This window comes from Pinus tabuliformis, chromosome J, assembly GCF_031772625.1.
Source record: "Pinus tabuliformis cultivar Carrire ecotype Pingquan chromosome J, CPIR1, whole genome shotgun sequence".
Taxonomy (NCBI): Eukaryota; Viridiplantae; Streptophyta; class Pinopsida; order Pinales; family Pinaceae; genus Pinus; species Pinus tabuliformis.
In genome coordinates this window covers 144161975-144181142 of record NC_142295.1, presented here as the reverse complement: position 1 = coordinate 144181142, position 19168 = coordinate 144161975, and the positions used below count along the sequence as shown (strand labels likewise).

At 34.6% G+C, this 19168-nt stretch overlaps 1 protein-coding gene across 3 annotated transcripts; it reads right to left on the bottom strand.

Annotated features, from left to right (window-relative positions):
• Positions 1–7875: 7875 nt before the first annotated feature.
• On the bottom strand, positions 7876–8974 carry LOC149226046 (uncharacterized). 3 transcript variants are annotated; one of them, XM_089375206.1, is made up of 2 exons: positions 8830–8974; positions 7876–8619 (listed from the first exon to the last, which is right to left on the bottom strand). In XM_089375206.1, the coding sequence occupies exon 2, from the start codon at positions 8533–8535 to the stop codon at positions 8026–8028; it is 510 nt and encodes a 169-aa protein (XP_089231332.1). In that variant the 5' UTR covers positions 8536–8619; positions 8830–8974; the 3' UTR covers positions 7876–8025. The 3 variants fall into 3 exon arrangements, with proteins under 3 accessions (XP_089231332.1, XP_089231330.1, XP_089231331.1); XM_089375204.1 differs by having other exon boundaries at positions 8806–8951; XM_089375205.1 differs by having other exon boundaries at positions 8798–8948.
• Positions 8975–19168: the final 10194 nt, after the last annotated feature.

Genomic DNA, 19168 nt, shown 5'->3' with positions numbered 1-19168 from the left:
ATGGAGTTGCTGAAAGGAAGAACAGAACCATCATGGAGATGGCAAGGAGCATGTTGAAGGCAAAGCATTTGCCAAATGAGTATTGGGCTGAAGCTGTACATTGTACAGTTTATATTTTGAACAGGTGTCCTACAAAGGCAGTCATGAACAAGGTGCCAGAAGAGGCATGGAGTGGGAGAAAGCAAGGAGTCACCCACATGAGATTTTTTGGGTGTGTGGCCTATGCACACATTCTGGATCAGCTAAGGAGGAAGTTGGACAGCAAAGGGGAGAAGTGTATCTTCATTGGATACAGTGATGAATCCAAAGCCTACAGGCTGTACATCCCATCTACCAAGAAGTTCTTTGTAAGCAGGGATGTTCAATTCATTGAAGAGGAAGCTTGGGATGGAAGCATAGAGAAAACAGTGAATGTCAAGAACTGTTTGTCTCATGATGAAGATGAAGAGGAGGTGGCTGAAATGAATCCCCAAACAGCGGCACCAACACAAGAACAACAAGGTACACCATTGAGGATCAATGAGAGTGCTTCTCCAAGCACACCACAAGGAGGAAACTCAAGTGCATCTTCAAGCACTTGCACACCAAGTGAAAGAGGTAAGAAGTTTAGAAATCTAAGTGAAATTTATGAAGAAGGAATGAATTCCTTATTTGCCTTGTTTTGTCATGTTGATGATCCTATCCATTTTGAAGAAGCTATTAAAGATAGGAAATGGATAGAAGCTATGGATGAGGAAATGAATGCCATAGAAAGAAACAAAACATGGGATTTGGTTGAATTACCAAAAGGCAAAGAAGTCATTGGTGTGAAATGGGTCTACAAGACCAAGAGCAATGCTGAAGGCAAGATTGAAAGGCATAAAGCAAGGCTGGTTGTCAAAGGCTACAAGCAGCAGTATGGGAGAGATTATGAGGAGACTTTCGCCCCGGTTGCAAGAATGGAAACCGTGAGAGCAGTGCTGTCCATAGCAGCTCAAAACAAATGGAAAGTCTACCAAATGGATGTGAAATCAGCATTCCTAAATGGAGTGTTAATGGAAGAGGTTTATGTGGAACAGCCTCTCGGATATGAGAAGAAAGGAGAAGAGCACAAAGTGTGCAAATTGAAGAAAGCTCTTTATGGGCTGAAGCAAGCGCCAAGAGCATGGTACAGCAGGATAGATTCATATCTATTGGAGAATGAATTTGACAAATGTGAAGGAGAACCCACAGTCTACATCAAGGAAAAGGATGGTAAAATTTTAATTGTTGTCTTGTATGTAGATGATGTTATTTTCACTGGAAATGATATTTATCTTATTGAGAATTTTAAATCAGTCATGAAGAATGAATTTGAAATGACTGACATGGGTTTTTTGAGATACTTCTTAGGCATAGAAGTAAATCAAAATGAAAAAGGAATTTTTATATCTCAAGCAAGATATGTAAATCAAGTTTTGGGCAGATTTAAGATGCAAGAATGCAAGGCAGCCATCACTCCCACAGTGATGGGATTAAAACTCAGCAGAGAGGACAGCAGCAAGGATTTTGATCCTAGCCTGTACAAAAGCATTGTGGGCAGCCTTATGTATTTAACAGCAACTAGGCCTGATATTATGTATGCTGTTAGTTTGATTTCCAGGTTCATGGAGAGGCCAAAGGAGGCACATTGGCAGGCAGCAAAGAGAATTTTGAGGTATGTCAAAGGCACTAAAATGTTTGGAATTTTATATCATGCCTCAGAACATTCAGATTTGGTTGGATACACTAATAGCGATTGGGCTGGAAGTGTAGATGATCGGAAGAACACTTCCGGTTATGTTTTTAACATGGGTTCAGGAGCCATTTCATGGGCTTCCAAGAAGCAGTCCATTGTAGCATTGTCTACAGCAGAGGCAGAATATGTGGCAGCGACAGCAGCAGCATGTCAGGCAGTATGGATGAGAAGGATGTTGAGAAGCTTAGGCCAAGAGCAGGCAAAAGCGACAGTGGTCTTTTGTGACAATAGCTCCGCTATTGCTTTGTCAAAGAATTCAGTGTTTCATAAGATAACGAAACACATTGACACAAGGTTTCACTACATCAGAGAATTGGTGAGCAATGGAGAAATTGTCTTAGAACATTGCAGGACTCAGGAACAGGTAGCAGACATTTTGACAAAGCCACTGGACCAGAAAAGCTTTGAATTTTTGAGGAAGTGTCTGGGTATGACAGAATGCCCAGCTGTTGAAATTAAAGGGGAGTGTTAAATGTGTAATTTCAACGCAGCCGAAAACCACCAAACAAAACCATCTATCTTGTTCGCACCGCCTTTTGGCAAAGGCTGTTTTTCCTTGGAGCCCTCCGAACACATTCATCATGAGACACGCATCCCATGTACGAACGCCCCAAAACCACTTTCCCCGGACAGTAAAGTTCGTTTGTTTTGCCCGAGGTTGGTGTGCGAACCTCGTTGGATCAGCCAAGTGATCTGGGCACGAAATCTTCACTGTCGATCTCCGGAAGGTGCACAGGCCCACGTCAAATCGATTTTTACGTGGAGTAAAAGGTTTATGGGTTGACCGCCGTAGGAGGAATTCAATGTTTTTAATGTGTCTTCGTAGATATTAGGTGGAGGCGTTAATTTTAGTCATGGGCATATGTTTAATTTTGGTAATGGGCATACGTCCCATATATCTTTTATATATGTTTTATATAGATTTAGGTGAGGCCCATTTAATATCGTTATGGGCATGTATTTAATATAGTTTTTTTTTCATATATGTTTTATGTATGTCGTAAAAAAAGTTTACGAGCAGTAGTTTTATTGTTGTGGTGAGTGCGCACAGCAGTGTGTAAAAAAAAATATATGAACAGGTTGTAATGTTTTAAGTGTTTGCTATCGTAAAACTGAGGTATAGCAAAAACCATGTGTGGTTTTGCACAGCAGTGCATAAAGGAAATGGTGGAGCGATTTTTGTAAGCCTGTGTGAATTTTGTTTACAGCAGTAAACTTATGTAAACTTTTATTACAGCAGTAAGTTGTTTTTCACAGGCAGTGAATGTTAAAAAGATTTTACAGTGGTAAATCCCTCTTAGTAACAGAGGATGAATATGTATGAGGCAATATATTTTTGAATAGAAATGCTTTGTGTCAGTTTAATGGTGTCATCTGAGTCATTTTGTTTCTAAGAGGTTTTCTGTCAAAAGATCCTGGACAGAGTAAACAGAGCATTGTCTCTGTGGTGAATTTTTATCTGGTTTTGGTATTTCTCCATTTAAAAAAATTCCCAACAAGGGTGGGAAATAACACTACATAAGTTTCGATTGGATGATTATCTATAATGGATATGGTTGCTCCTTGGAGTCAAATATCTGTAAGCCTCATTAAGATAAAATGGTTGGGTTTCGTAACATCCATTTGGGTACAAGTCACTGCCGGGAACAACTACATCTTCTCCAATTATTCGGAGGTGATCAAGTCGATTCTTGATCTGTAGCTGAATTACTTGAGCGTCGCCAAGGATGTTGGGAAAGCGTTCGGTTTAGTTGCAGGTTTTTGTTTTAACTTTTTTCCCAATACGTGAGATTAACACCGAAGCTGCACGAGTACAGGATCATGTAGTGTTGCCCAATTTTTTTTTCCTCTCACGCTTCAGCAATGGGTGCTACAAGTATTTCATCAGAATGATAAATAAAGTCGACGCAGTCCGACTATTGATTTTTAGTGTTGTATATAGTGTGCTAGTGTGCTCGGCATGTTACTCGAGGAGACTACATATGAATTCCCTCGTTGTACAATGCAGAGGTTATCTGTATTCGTTGTTGTTGTTGGGTGAAGTTGTCGAGTGCTCTATTAAGAGGAGATTGATATGGCTCATTTATGTATCAATATCCAAGAATTGGGAGGTCAACCCACCATAAACAAGGAATGGTATCAGATACTACGAACTAAATAAAACCCAATTAATCCTTCAATTATGGGTTTTATATATTAATCTCATTAGTTTCTATCTTTGCATACATTGTGCTTCGATTTGTGCATGTGTTCTATTGTATGGGTTGCAAAGCCAGTTTTGCTCGCTTCAGGACTAAGCACAACTAAGAAACAAATATGCCATCGAGATATACACGTTTGGGACGAAATATTCTACAGCGTTGACGATTTATAGAGTCTTGTTTGCTACATGATTGGGTGATTTTATGCATATAGATTCAGTTTGCTTCATTCAGTTTATATTTGTGTGAAAAAAATATAGTATATGAAGACGAATTATTGAATAGATGAGGACAATTTAAAAAAAAAGTTTTCAAGGTTATTTTGTGTCGAGAGAAAGTATGACTAATTTGATTAGGTAAATTTGTTATATATTTATGGGTTTTGTTGTGCTTCGGGCTTCAAGAGCATGAGCTACAAATTATGATATGAGATCTATTTGTGTAGAAAGGTTAGTTGCATAATTGACTCTTGGATACAATCTAGTATTGAGATTGTCCTTGGGAGATCCAGAAGCGTCGATTATAAAAAGTTCATCAAAGAAGGTTAGAGGTGATTATGTGGTAAATGAGTTCAATGGGAGGGTGAAAGGAGTGTTATCTGAGAGACTTCAAGTTGGGGATAAGTGTTGAGGAATTCCAGTGAGAAAGATGTGACATGTGAATTGTAATTTGTCTTTTTTGTATTAATCTTTGCAATAATGTAATATAAGCTTTAAGGGGGTGACTTGGAATAAGATTTAAATAGTATGTAGGTAGGACTGGGTTGTTGTTTGTGAGATTTTCTCAATAATATTCTCCTTGTTTGGGATCTTTTGGATCTCATAAGCACTATATATGTCGTTTGTAATTTGGCTTTAAATAGAATATACAAATTGATTTGTGAGTAATTTGTGCACCATGTCTACTCTTCCAATTTTCTTTTGATTTCAATTGTCTAATATGACCAATGAAAATTTTCAAGCATTCTCAATTAATTTCATCCCATTAATTTCATCCCATTATTTGTGCATGTATTAATTTTCCCAAGAAAAGAAACTGGCTCCAGATTCAGTGTTTTTGGCTCTCCTCTTTTATTTACTTTCTGATCAATTCTTGCACCACTCTAAAAACCTTTGATCGATATTAAGCCACAGTATGTCTTCGACTGTCGACCACAATCGTTTGTTCTGCGGCATGATCTCTCTCTCCGAGTTGGTATCACTCTATGTACAATAGTTGGTTCCCTCTTGCTAGGCGTTTCTTATCCAATAATTTCCTTCATCGTCTAACCATGTGCTTGTTGTTGGCATCTAACTCCACTTGAATGCAGTACTCAGCATAATCTTCAATTCGTCGTCAAACACGACGGAAAATCTTCATTACTGAGAGGGTTGTTTCTTTGTTGGGCACTCAACACACACGTTTGCTTCACCTTGGTTGCTTTGTGTTCTTCTTCACTCCATGGAAGAAGCAACTTGTTTCCTCACCAGCTGGAAACCTAGGCTATATAAGATTGTTAATAAATAGGAGGCTATACCTTTTGGGCACATATAGGGAGAAAAATCAAATTGCGTATCTTCCATCCAAAAGAGACATTGGCAAGGATCGTAGGAGGTTTTCTTTCGCAGCTTATGCACAGGACTTTTAGGACTTTTTGACTAATGATGGGAGCATTAACTACTCTTAAAAGGAATATAATTTCAGTATATGTGTGAAGAGATATTGCATGTAGACTTTAGGATAAATAGATGGGCTTATAAATTCGAAGTGAGACTATATATATGTCACTTACATATACTTTTTTCTTTGCAGTTAGGTGGAACTCTATATCCTTACGAGAGACATTATAAATAAGAAAAGAAGGAGAAATAAGAGCCAGAATAGAGACTTTATATCCTTACAAGAGACATTATAAATTAAAAAAAAGGAGAAATAAGAGCCAGAATGGAGTAGTTTTTGAAAGTTGTAAGATGTGAATCCCTAATTGAATAGAGTAGTTTTTGAAAGTTGTAAGATGTGAATCCCTAATTTTTAGAGAAACATTGAACAACAAATTGTATGAAATTTTAAAAATAAGGATCTATGTATTTTGATTATGTAATCTCCTTTTTAATGAAAAAAAAAAAAAATTTCTTTGAAAAAAAAAAAAAAATCAACCAAAAATTGTGAATTTAGAATAATGAGGAAAATTAAAATCTTAAATAAGATAAAACAAAAAAGAATTGAAAATAAACTATTATTTACATTGTCCAATGATATTATGCCATGTCCATTCACAGATAAACAAATGTGGTGCCAATAGGATGTTGCCCTCATGTCTTCAACGTCAAAACTATATTGTCCTCTCTTTGGGAATTCATGATTCCAATGTTGGTTTCAGAAGTCTCAAAATATTCTAATAGAATATTGTAATTTAATGACAATAAATTTAGAAATTAATGTCCAAGATCTCTATTAGAATTCTTGGATTTCAATATTGGTTTCAGAAGTCTCAAAATATTTTAACTGTAATTTAATGATAATAAATTTAGCATAATTGCACACATATCTTTACCAATTACTTAAACTTGAAGATTAATCTTTTATATTTTTTCCTATTACATGTTATAATAATGATAATTTTATAACTTTACAAAATTACATTAATTGATTAAAAGTTTAGATTATAATTTTTTTTTTTTTTTTTTTTTCTCATTTGAGCTGAGTTTGTGTTTAGGCTGAGTTGTGAAGTTTAATCTCAATGTTGAATAAAAAGACATGGCAAATAAAATGCTATTGCTAACATTGTGCAAAGCTTCTAAAAACCTAGTGAAACCATTTTTATCATGACCGATGGCTTTAACACTTTTTCATTTTAATATCTATATATTTTGTTTAAATATCTATGGCCTGTATTTCGAAAATAATAATAAATTTTGCAGTAATGTCGTTCCATTAAAGATGACCTATATTTCTTTCCAGAAGTAAATTTTGCCAGGACTGACAGGTTTCTCCAAATAATGGAGAAATTTTCCCAGTAAATAGTGACCGAGAAAGTTAGGCAACTGGTAAATTTTGCCAGTAACCCAGAATCGAGTTGCTCAAAAAGAAAAAGGCGTTTCCAACACGCTGTTTTCCAAATACACTACCTCAACATAGTACTTTTTTCCAAATACACTAACTCAACATAGCATTTCACCTCCAGCACTAAAAATTGGCCATGCAATTTTGAAATATAACACATCCAACCTATTAAAGTAATTTGAATGTATAAACTAAAGGAAAAGGCATTGAAACCTCAACATAGTACTTGTTTCCAAATACACTAACTCAACATAGCATTTCACCTCCAGCACTAAAAATTGGCCATGCAATTTTGAAATATAACACATCGAACCTATTAAAGTAATTTCAATGCATAAAAAAAGGAAAAGGCATCGTCTTCAATTGATAATTGGAAAAGGCAAATTCATGTTATTTTGAAATATAACACATCCAACCTATTAAAGTAATTTGAATGTATAGACTAAAGGAAAAGGCATTGAAACCTCAACATAGTACTTGTTTCCAAATACACTAACTCAACATAGCATTTCACCTCCAGCACTAAAAATTGGCCATGCAATTTTGAAATATAACACATCCAACCTATTAAAGTAATTTCAATGCATAAAAAAAAAGGAAAAGGCATCGTCTTCAATTGATAATTGGAAAAGGCAAATTCATGTTATTTTGTTGGGGCCTGTCTTCATTCAAATTGTTATTATAAAATTTTCTTTAATTTTCTCCCTATATTTCTGCAATATCTGGATAGTCTGATGTCCCTCTGATCGATGTACTTAAACATGCAGGCTCGTTATGGGCAGTGATCGTAGGCCAGGGGGCAGACATGTCAGCTAATAAATAATATAAACGTTACTCTGCAAGTTTTCAACGGGAACAGAGTTTATAACTTCTGAAAAAACATAAATACCATTGTCCACGGTGTCTATATTATATTTTAACCCTAGGAGAGCATGAGTGAAACAAAATTGTATGAACACATTAAATACACATGTGAATCTCTGATATGAAAACCTGGAATGCATACAAAATTAGTCCTTGAAACAGTTATACTATCGTATAAACAGGACTACCATGCTCCAAATAGTTCAAAAAACAGTTGTCTGCCTCACTTGTCTCTCCAATACCATTAACATCACAGTGTCCTCCAGCTCCTATTTCCCAAACATCCAAATCCCCAACTTCTTCAATACAGACAGAATTCTCATGTCCACCATTCCAAGCATGAGCAACCTCCAAATTCTGCAAATCACTAAACAATCCATTAACTTCACAAGAGCCCACATCATGAATCTCGGTGGGTATTCCGAGCTCCTCATCGGAGGCTTCCAACAAATAACCAAGCTCATCATTATGGCTTCTCCCATCATGGCACCTGCATTTGCAGGCAATGATGAGATCACATGTATTGGGATCGGAAAGCCTAGAGGTGCTGCTCGTCATGCTGAAGGCCGAATCGCTTTGAACACAGCAATTAGCCGTTAGGGATGACAATGACAGATGATCACAGGCCATAATTTCTTCTGGGTCACTTTGGGTTTCTTCTTCTTTCTTCATAATCGAGCCTGTGACCTCAGTTTCATGATCCACAGCCTTGTGGGTTCTTGGTCTCTTTCTTGGCCTGTTATCAGTCTCATGATCCTGGATTCCCAACATATTGCAGAACAATAAATTCAGAAGAAAAAACTAAAATATGGTTGAACCGAAATGATCTAGATTTCGCAAATATGATACCAAAATCTTTTCATAAACTCTTATAGATAACTAAGACGAGTAAAAATTATATTTTCCAAATATCAAAACACTAAAATCCCTAAACCTTTCAACCTTTCACTCTGGCAAGACACCTACTCAAACCACCATTCTCAGACCACCATTCCTATTGTTTGACATACAGGCTTGAGCAATCTCTATAAAGCTCTAGCTGTGTGAAGAAAGTGAGGTGTGATTTGACAAATGATATCGTTGAGATCTTTAAGGGACTTGTGTCCATGTCGATCATGATGGCTGTCTCGTCCTTTTGTTGGCTTTCTATATTCCTCGTTCGTAATTTGATTAACAATGGAAAACACTAAATAAAGCGTTTACTTTTGTTTTTTTATTGTATTTGTTTATTAATTATTGCCTTGAGCCATCCCACCACTCTGCAAAATTCCAGGTGACAATAGACCGACTCACCCACAACCTTCACATGACCAAACTCACATGAAGACTTGCAGGTTTTCACGTGACAAAACTGTCCTGAACACCTGCAGGTTTTCATGGGACAATTAACATTTTATTATAATCTAAAAAAAATTTAAAATTTGCTACTTTTACACATTGAAAATCTACATTTTGAAGTTGAAATTTTGTTTTTAACAATTTTTTAATTAATAATAACATTCACCCTTTATTAATAGAATTTAAATTAAAATAATTTTAATAATCTAAATAAAAGTCGTTTTAAAGTTTAGTTAATTGAATGATAAAGCGAATTGATGAAATTAAATTTATACCATCTAACAATTTTATAAATAAAAATTTTATGAAAGGTTTTTTTATGTCAATTCAAGGTGGATAAGCAATTTTTTTTTTTTTTTTAATTGATGGGGTAGATGGATTCTTAAGAAAATATGCTTAGCATATGCTTAGTCTTAATGTTTATCAACGATTGTAGTGTGTTACAAAGTTTGTTAGGTTGCATTGATTTTCAACAAATTTAAAAAATTATTTTTGTGTCACTCTCCTAGGGATTTGAGATTGCTCTCTCCACCAATTTCATAGAAATTTGAGATTATTCCAATTGTAATATGTTCATATTCTAATTAGATTGGGAAATTGATATATGAGCAAATTTTATTTAGCAAAATGATCCATTTTACAAAAAGATGAGTAATTCCTTTTTTTTCCTCAAGTTAAATTAGATTTGTGCCCCACCAACCAATTTCCTAGGGATTTGATATTATTCCAATTCTATGAAGTTCATATTCGAATTAGAGGGGGAAACTAATATAGAAGCAAATTTAATTTAGCAAAATGGTCCATTTTACAATAAGATGTGTAATTCCTTTTTTCTCTCAAAATAAAATTGACCCATGATCTTTTTATACATGATTAATAAAAGAAATGTATACATTAGTAAGGAATTCTTCCCCTTGCAATAATTTTTTTGTTATATTTATAAAGCCTTCGACTATATCGATTAAATTGATATTTTAATATGATTATACTACTCAATACATTAATTAAACCATTAGTACATATAAAATTATAAAGAAAAAAATATACTTTTAATAAAATAACATATTTTTAATAAAGTACATAATCTAAAATCCATACATATAACTAAATTCATACAACCCAACAACATCATAAATAAAAATTATCAACACATTAAACCATTGTGTATATACAATTATACAAAAATTTCATATTTTTAGTAGAATAACTTAATCTAAAATCCATACATACACGTAAAGTCTTCAGTATGAAAGAATTTCCTATCAGATAGGATTTTCAGATAATTCGCACGGACGTCCAACCAACTGAATCCCTGAAAAAATCATGTCGTCCAATGGCTTCCTTCCCCTCCACTACTGCCTCCAGTCTTTGTACTTTGATAGTGGATGGCAACTATTATTTGAAAACATTTTAAAACTGTTTCCGCTGCATTACCTTTCACTTTTCTTTATTTAAATATATGTCGCCTCTCTCACAATCACTGTAACTTTCCACGTAATGTGCGAGAGGCTTCCAATCCATGTACACTCCCACTGTGATGTGCCACAGGTTTGGACTCCTTGCATTGATGTGAACCCATTCCGCACCTTATAGCTTATTCCTTACGCTTACCCTTTTGAAAATGACAGTTTCTTTATTCTCTCACGTCTCTTTTGGATAAAGGATTATAACTCCAACAGTGTAAGTACCCGTGCTTCGATTTTTCTATATTATCTATCTTCCGTATTGTCTATCCGGTTTACACATAGTATTTAAAAAATCAGGAAATAAACTGTTTGGTTATCTTTTTAATTAATTTGAATTTATATTAGAATCAATCTTAATATTAAATGAAAAAGGATTGTGTGGGGGCATTTTAAGTTTAGGAGATGGGTAATTATTTATTTAATGTGTTACAATTTTATATAAGAAAATGTGGTAAAAATGTTTTACTCACAATTTTATATAAATTTAAAAATAAATTAATTAAAATTAAAAAATAAAATAAAATTAGAATATATATTTTTATTTATTTTAATATAAAGAAAATATATTTATCATTTTAAAAGTATTCTACTAATTTATATAAAATTATTTCAATAACTAGAAAATTATGTAGAGAGAGAAAGAAATTGAAAAATAATAATAGAAGTGTGCATGAAAATTTATTTAATTGTTAATAGAATATATATATATATATATATATATATATATATATATATATATATATATATATACACACGCTAAGTTAGATCTATTATCAAATGCCTAGAGGGATTAAATCTCTGAGGTTTGCAAAATTTGAAGAAAGGTTTGTACCTAGAGAGATTTGATCCCTTTTGGGAGGTTGACAAATCGAGAGTTAAGATTTATTAATTTTGTTTTTTTCGCTTAATTTTTATTTTTATGTAATTTAACTAAATCTAAATGTTTTAATTAATAATTTTATTTTTTTATGTAATTTGATTGAGTCAAAATGTTTAGATAACATAATATAACAAGACATTACAACATCTCTCCCATACCTGGATGGACAGTGTCTTTGGCCAAAAAATGTAATAAAATAAAATTAAAAAATTATACATATATACAAAATGTTCTGATTGTGAAATGAGAGGTGGTTTTCCGTTGTGGTATTGATGAGCCATTCTATTGGCCCATGGTATGGTATGGTTAATAATATCTATGCTAAAGTGAGGTGAATATAATTATGTCCTTTCTTTATGCATTTAAAAGGAATACCTTCATTGTCTTCATGGCCACTTGCATAAATCAACTCCATTCTGTTGGTAGATACAATCCTTAGATCTTTATGGCAGGGCTCAATTCTATGGATTTTGAAAGGCATATTTATTTCTCCATTCTCATGCTTCTAGAAAGTCATTTTGGAAATTTTCTCCTCTGTAATATACATCACCAAAACTAGATAAGAAACATATAAAAAAAATAATTCATCATAACTGTACATTACATAATGACATTACCAACAGAAATCAGTCTTGTCCACTTACCCTACGAACTATAGCTTATTTACATATTTATTCCATTGTTCGATTCAAAATAAATTTACTAGCATGGATATTTTCTCCTTCCTTGGTGCTCGACTTAGTTTTACATAATTTGAAGGGTATGGGTAAGTGTCCACGACAACTCATTTAACTCTGGAAGAAACCCACGATTATGGCAAGACCTCCTTGGAACTTTCTCGATCCAACTTAGTACAACTTTCATTACTCTTGATCTGCCAAGTGGGCAGTTGTTCAGATTTCCTCAGTTGATCTTATGAGGTTCTAACTTGATGGCTGGAAATGGAAAAGAACGGTTAAGGTAACAATTGTTCCCATTTCTACCTTAGTCGGTCATTCTACCTTTCCTTTGGGGCTCTGTAATTCCTTCTGGGTCAAGGGATTGGAACCCTTTTCCTTCGTTTTTGGTTGAATTTATCATTCGTTCTCGGCTCACAATGCTCTTTTAAATACTCTTATCTTTATTTCCTTTGGTTTCAAACTACTAGAAACTCTAATTATGGTTGTTGGGAACAAAAAGCACAGTCGAAACTGACCCAAGTAGGTAATTCTATGTTCATGCCCGCATAGGTTTTCTCTTCGTGTTGGGATTTTTTGTTCTTTTTCTTTATATGGCTTATCCTTATTTTATTCACTTCTCAAGTTTGTGCACGATGACGACCTTCAACCACACAGCAAGTGACATACTCTGGCTTGGTGATTCTTCTTTGCTCCTTTTTATGAATTTCAACATTGAGGTCTAATATTAACCCTATGCTTATTTTCTATAGGTGGGTTCTCATGTGGTGATTTACTGACACTCTTCACTCAGGGGTTTCAAATCCTAGCTTTTAATTGTGGCATGGTTGTATGTAATGTCTAGGTCCTTTTCAATAAAATTCTCTCTGCTCAGGTAAGTGATCCAAAATGGATTTAGTAAAGCCTCTAGATCAAAAGTCTTAAAATATAGGTGAAAATGGAATCATGTTGAAGTGCTCAATAATACAAAACCAACGCTGCAAACAATGTGTAAATCCGAGTTTGGATGAAGAAATTAGAGCCAACTAAAGATTGAGGCCAAAAAGTCAATGCCTATGTCAGCAGGACGTGTGGCAACCTGCGAAAGAGTCACAGGTTCATGATGATGTCAGCACAGAAGGTGATGTGGCAGTCTGCGATTAGTTCATACCACAGGTGATGGGATCAGAGAACAAGAGCATAGGTTGTCCAATCAAAGGAGATTGAAGCATATCACGTTGAAACATGCAAGCAGGTTATCCTGGAAAACGAACGCAATGAAACTATGAAAAAGAAGTTAAATTCCTTTTAGTTTTGGTAGGGAAGTGATAAGTGGTTTATCACATGCCTTCAAGGCAGGAAACAATTTTTTCAGAAATCTACGTCATTCCACTCAGTAGTCGACATGTAGCTTCCCAAAACTGCTTTCTCGCATGCCTTCGGAGAATTAGCAGATGTGCTAGTTGGAGCGCGAGATAGCGTGATAGTCGTTGGATCCCACAAGACAGATCAACGGTGTGGAATTTCCGGATTAGTTGATGAGAGGGACATGATAGCCGTCAGATTGTTTGATCTTAAGATCAACGCCTGGAAAAGGCCAAACGGTTGGGGTCAACTCCACGCCTGCCGGTCGTTTGGTTTATCCTTTGTTTTTAATGTAATCAGATTATTTCAAGATTATCACAGTTTTTAACTATATGTGGTATATTAATACCAAAACACAGAAAAATCTAAACAATGTAGTTTTGAGCCGTTCTAGGGGGTCTGGAGGTCATAGCGGCCAAATACGATCAAGTGTATACTTTTTTTGACTCAAAAACTCGAGCTAAACACAGTGGTGAGATCCATTTTCATGTTTGAGACTCTGTTTTTGAGCTCACACCTGTAACAACAAGTTGAAGACATAATAGAGAGGTTAGCACTGAAAGCGAAAGGACCAAGGAGATGTAGCTACGAAGTCTAGTGAACTCCTTTATTAAATTTGATTGTGTCGATGGTTTGAATTTGTTTTCTAATTGTTTAAGTGTTTATGTTATTCACAATATTTTTGTTCCATTGCACTAAATAACATAGGCAACTTCACACATAGTCTATAATACCTTTTCATTAATGGATCAAGTGGTATAAGAGTAGTAACGCTTTCTAAGTTTTGACAAGTTTGTGTGGAGATTTGAATACTTACTAGGTTGAGGCTTGGATGAGGTGAAGGAGAACTTGTTGAGGCAAATCTAAATATTGGAAGGGTCTTTTCACAAAGAACGATGGTAGATGAAACTCCACTTGGGTCAGAATCCCAATTCTTGGATAGTTTCATGACAATACATGCAATGGTGGAAGAGATGTATAATGAGTTTAAAAAGGGTAAAGGTGAAGGCACTTCATCACCTAAAGTAGACAAAGGAGCATAGGAACCTTTTCTTTTTATCCCTCCAGATAAAGAAGATAAAGGAAAAGGAGAAAAGCCTCCTCCATCTCCTCATTCATCACCATCATCGTCATCATCATCGTCTTGTTATCATAAAACTAGTTCTTCTAAGAAGAAGAAAAAGAAAGCCTCTTTGGTAAAATTAGATCTAAAATTTGATTTGCCAATTTATGATGGAGAACTTAACACTGAAAGGCTTGATAATTGGATAAGACAAATAAATGTATATTGCAGGGTGCAGAAAGTTGATTCAGAAAGGAAGAAGATCTAGTTTGCTAGCCTTTGACTTGGAGGAACTGCACTTGTATGGTGGGAAGGAAAGACACAAGCAGATCTCTAAAAACATGTTAAAATCATTTCAACTTGGAATGAATTTGTTTCTACCATTAAAAGGGAAATTTATCCTTTGTCTTATATGCAACAAGAAATGATGAGTTGGCAAACACTTTGTCAACTAAAAGGTCAATGTGTTCAGAGTTATACTCAACAATTCTGTCAGAGAGCTTTATCATTAGGCATACCATTGGAATCACTAGAGACATTGTTAAAATATATAGGTGGTCTTCATAGTTATTTGAGGCATACTATACTTATGTTTAACCCAACTAGCTTAGATGATGTATCAGTTCAAGCAACTCATCTAGAGCTAGAGGTAAAATTGTAACCCTAGATGTTGGGAAATCATCCAAACCTATTGAAAGAAATAATAAAGGTAAGAAGAAACTGAAATGGAAGGAGAGGAAAACAAACAATGTGAATAAGGATAAACATTCATGCACTCATTGTAAGAAGGAAGGACACGATGAGGCACATTGTGGTCTTTTCATCCATAATTGAAGCCTAAGAATTTTGGGAGTAAAGAGTGAAAGATTGTTGCTGCTATTCAAAAGGACTTGGGATCAAACTTAGGTGACGAGACAACGGTTACAGTTACAGGTATAAAAGGTAAATATTCTGAAGCATCTACAAGTAATTCTTCGCATTCTATTGATAATGAAAGTTATGAGGGGAAAACAAATGAGCTATTTCATATTAGAGTCATTTCCAAGCATATTAAAATAGATGCTTTATTTGATAGTGGGTGACAAGTTAATTTGATTTCTGAAGCAATTATAAAGAAGTTGGGTCTAGAAACAAAACCTCATAAAAATCCATATCCACTAGGTTGGGTGTGTGATAAAACTAAGCTACAAGTTACGAAACAATGTAAACTTTGTTTTGCTATTGGGTCAAAGTTTGTAGATGAGGTTGAGTTAGACATAGTCTCACTGGACATATTCAGAATTGTATTAGGAAGTCCATAGTTGTACGATAGAAAAGCTATCTTCTATCAAACTAAAAATAAGTATCAACTCACTAAGGATGGAATGGAATATATTGTAAGGGCTCATAAACTCAAAGATAACTTCTCTGCCATAAATTCAGAAAAGATGAAAAGAATTGTAAATTCAAGTAAACAATTTTTACTTATGATTGTAAAAGCAAAGGATATTGATAAATCTGATGCATTCCAAGGCTGTAATCCTAAACAAAAAGCAGATCTAGTTAAAGCCGTTTCCGATTATGATATTCTGTTTCAAGAGCCTAAAGGGCTTCCACCCAAGTGAGAGATAGAACATGATATTTATTTGCAGCAAGATGCTCCACTACCTAACATTGGAATTTACAAGTTATCAACTCTAGAGAATGCAGAGATAAAGAAGTAGGTGCAGGAGTTGCTCAATAAAGGGTTTATTCGACCAAGCACATCACCGTGTGGATCACCTATTATATTGGTGCGAAAGAAATATGGTTCGTGGAGAATGTGCATTGACTTTAGAGCACTAAATAAAATCACAATAAAGAATCGTTATCATCTTCCTCGTATTGATGATTTATTAGATCAATTAAAAGATGCAGTTTACTTCTCTAGGTTAGACTTGCGAAGCGGCTACCATCAGATCAGAGTTGCAGAACAGGATGTATGGAAAACCGCTTTCAAGACCAAGCAAGGAATTTATGAATGGTTGGTTATTCCTTTTGGCTTAACTAACGCTCTTGCTACGTTTATGCAAGTCATGAATGATGTATTTAGACCATTTATTAATTTTGTAATAGTCTATTTAGATGATATTCTTGTTTTTAGTAGAACATGGGATGAACATGTAACGCATGTAAAGTAGATTTTAGATGTATTGAAAAGAGAAAATATCTATGTAAAGCTGTTAAAATGTGAATTTGGTAGAACATCTTTGAATTATTTGGGTTATATTGTTGGGGGTGGTAAATTGAAGATAGATCCCTCTAAGGTCGAAGTCATTGTAAACTGGCCTAAACCCAATATTGCTAGAGATGTTAGAAGTTTCTTCGGGGCAACACAATATTGGAGAAATTTTTTTGCTAACTTTTCTTTGATTGAAACTCCTTTACATGCTTTTGCAAGTGAGAAACAGGTGCTTTAGTGGGGAGGAAAACAGCATAAATGCTTCGACACATTGAAAGAAAGGACTAGTACAGCACCAGTACTAGTACTGCCAGATCTTTAGCATCCATTTGAGATCGAGATAGATGCAAGTGAATATGCCATGGAGGTAGTGTTTATGCAGCATAGAAATCCTATATGCTTTCATTCTGAGACATTTACATCAACAGTGGTTAACTATCCTACATATGATTAAAAAAATTTATGCATTAGTTCATAGTGTTAAAAATTGGAAACATTACATAATGGGTAAAGAAATAATCATACATACAGATCATCAACCACTTCAATATTTGTACTCACAAACTAAACTGCAACAATCAAGATAGCACACGTGGATGGGTTTTCTACAACAATTTCATCTTGTTATTAGGTATAAGAAGGGCATACATAATAAGGTTGCAGACATGTCATCAAGACCAATTATAAATGCATTCACAATACTTAAGAATAATTCAGTAATTCATGAAGGTTACATTGAACAATATGCTCAAGATACATATTTTAAGGATGTATGTGCAACTTTAAGTCATGGCAAGTAGGTAGAAGAATTTGATTATTATATAAAGGACAAACTATTATATCATTTGGGAAAGTTATGCATTCCACAAACTGAAAGTGTTAATATAATTCGAGAAGCACATACTTCTCTTATATCAGGTCATTTTGGTGTAAGTAAAATAGTTGCACAATTACAAAGGTTCTATTATTGGCCACAAATGAATGAGACAACTTCTATATATATATCAAAGGATGTACTATTTGTGGTACAAGAAAGCCAAGTAATAGAAAATTAAACTTGTATACTCCACTTCCAATTCCTTCTCGTCCTTGGGAAAGTGCTTCCATGGATTTTGTTGGGGGATTGTCAAAGTCTAGAAAGGGTCATGACTATTTGTATATAGTTGTGGATAGGTTCAGTAGATGTGTATTTTGACACCATGTAATAAACAGGTAACAGCTAAACAAACTACAAAGTTGTTCTTTCAAAATCTATGGGTTCATTTTAGGTTACCCGCTTCTAATGTATCTAATCGAGATTCTCGATTTGTTGTGAAATTTTGGTCAATTCTATGGTAGTTAATGGACACAAGGTTAAATAAGAGCACGGAATTTCATCCCCAAATAAATGGTCAGGCAGAAGTGGTCAATAGAATAGTCATACAGTTTCTTCGAGGATATTTGAATAAGAATCACAAACTTTGGGATGAGAATTTGTGTTATGTGCAACATGCTTACAACCATGCAAAACATTCTTCTAGTTAGAGATCTCCTTTTGAGACTTGTTTTGGTTTTATACCAAAGTCTCCTTGGATTTTGTCTTTGGTAAAGACATAGCAGTTGATGGACATAGTGATGTGGACAAAGCAACCAAGTTCATTGAACAAATCAAGGAAATTCACAAGAAAGTATAGGAACAGTTGGAAAGAATCCAAGAAAGCATAAGGCGTGACATGACAAGCATCGAGTTGAGCATAGTTTTCAAGTTGGTCATCAATTCTAGTTGTATATTAGAAAAGAAAGACTGCAAGGGGAAGGTAAAAAGTTAAAACCAATTAGGTATGGTCCTTTCAAAATACTTGATAAAATTGGTGAAAATGCTTTTCGCCTAGATCCACTAGCCTACATGAAAATCTACTCTGTGATAAATTTGCGATTATATGAACCTTCATTGATTGAAGATCCCGAAGAGCAAGGTCAGCTACCTTCCATTGAAGATCTATTGCTCAAGTATCTCGATGAGTTATATGAGGACACAATTCTTAATAGGAGGATAAGAACTCCACAACGGGGAAATGTTGAGTAACTTCGGGTTGGATTCAAACGTAAAAATCCAAGTAAAGCATGATGGATAGAGATTGGAAAATTGAAGGAACCTTATCCTCACTTACTCGATAGCTAAAACAAATTTTGGTGGACCAAAATCTTCCGGTGGGGAGGAGTGATCCAAAATGGATTCAGTAAAACCTCCAAATCAAAAGTCTTCAAATACAGGTGAAAGTGGAATCATGTTTAAGTGATCGTTAATACAAATCCAACGGTGCAAACATTGTGTAATCCGAGTTCAGATGAAGAAAT

Bases quoted from the DNA above. Each gene is read 5' to 3' on its own strand.
- LOC149226046 (XM_089375206.1), bottom strand. From the start codon at position 8,535: ATGAAGAAAGAAGAAGAAACCCAAAGTGACCCAGAAGAAATTATGGCC.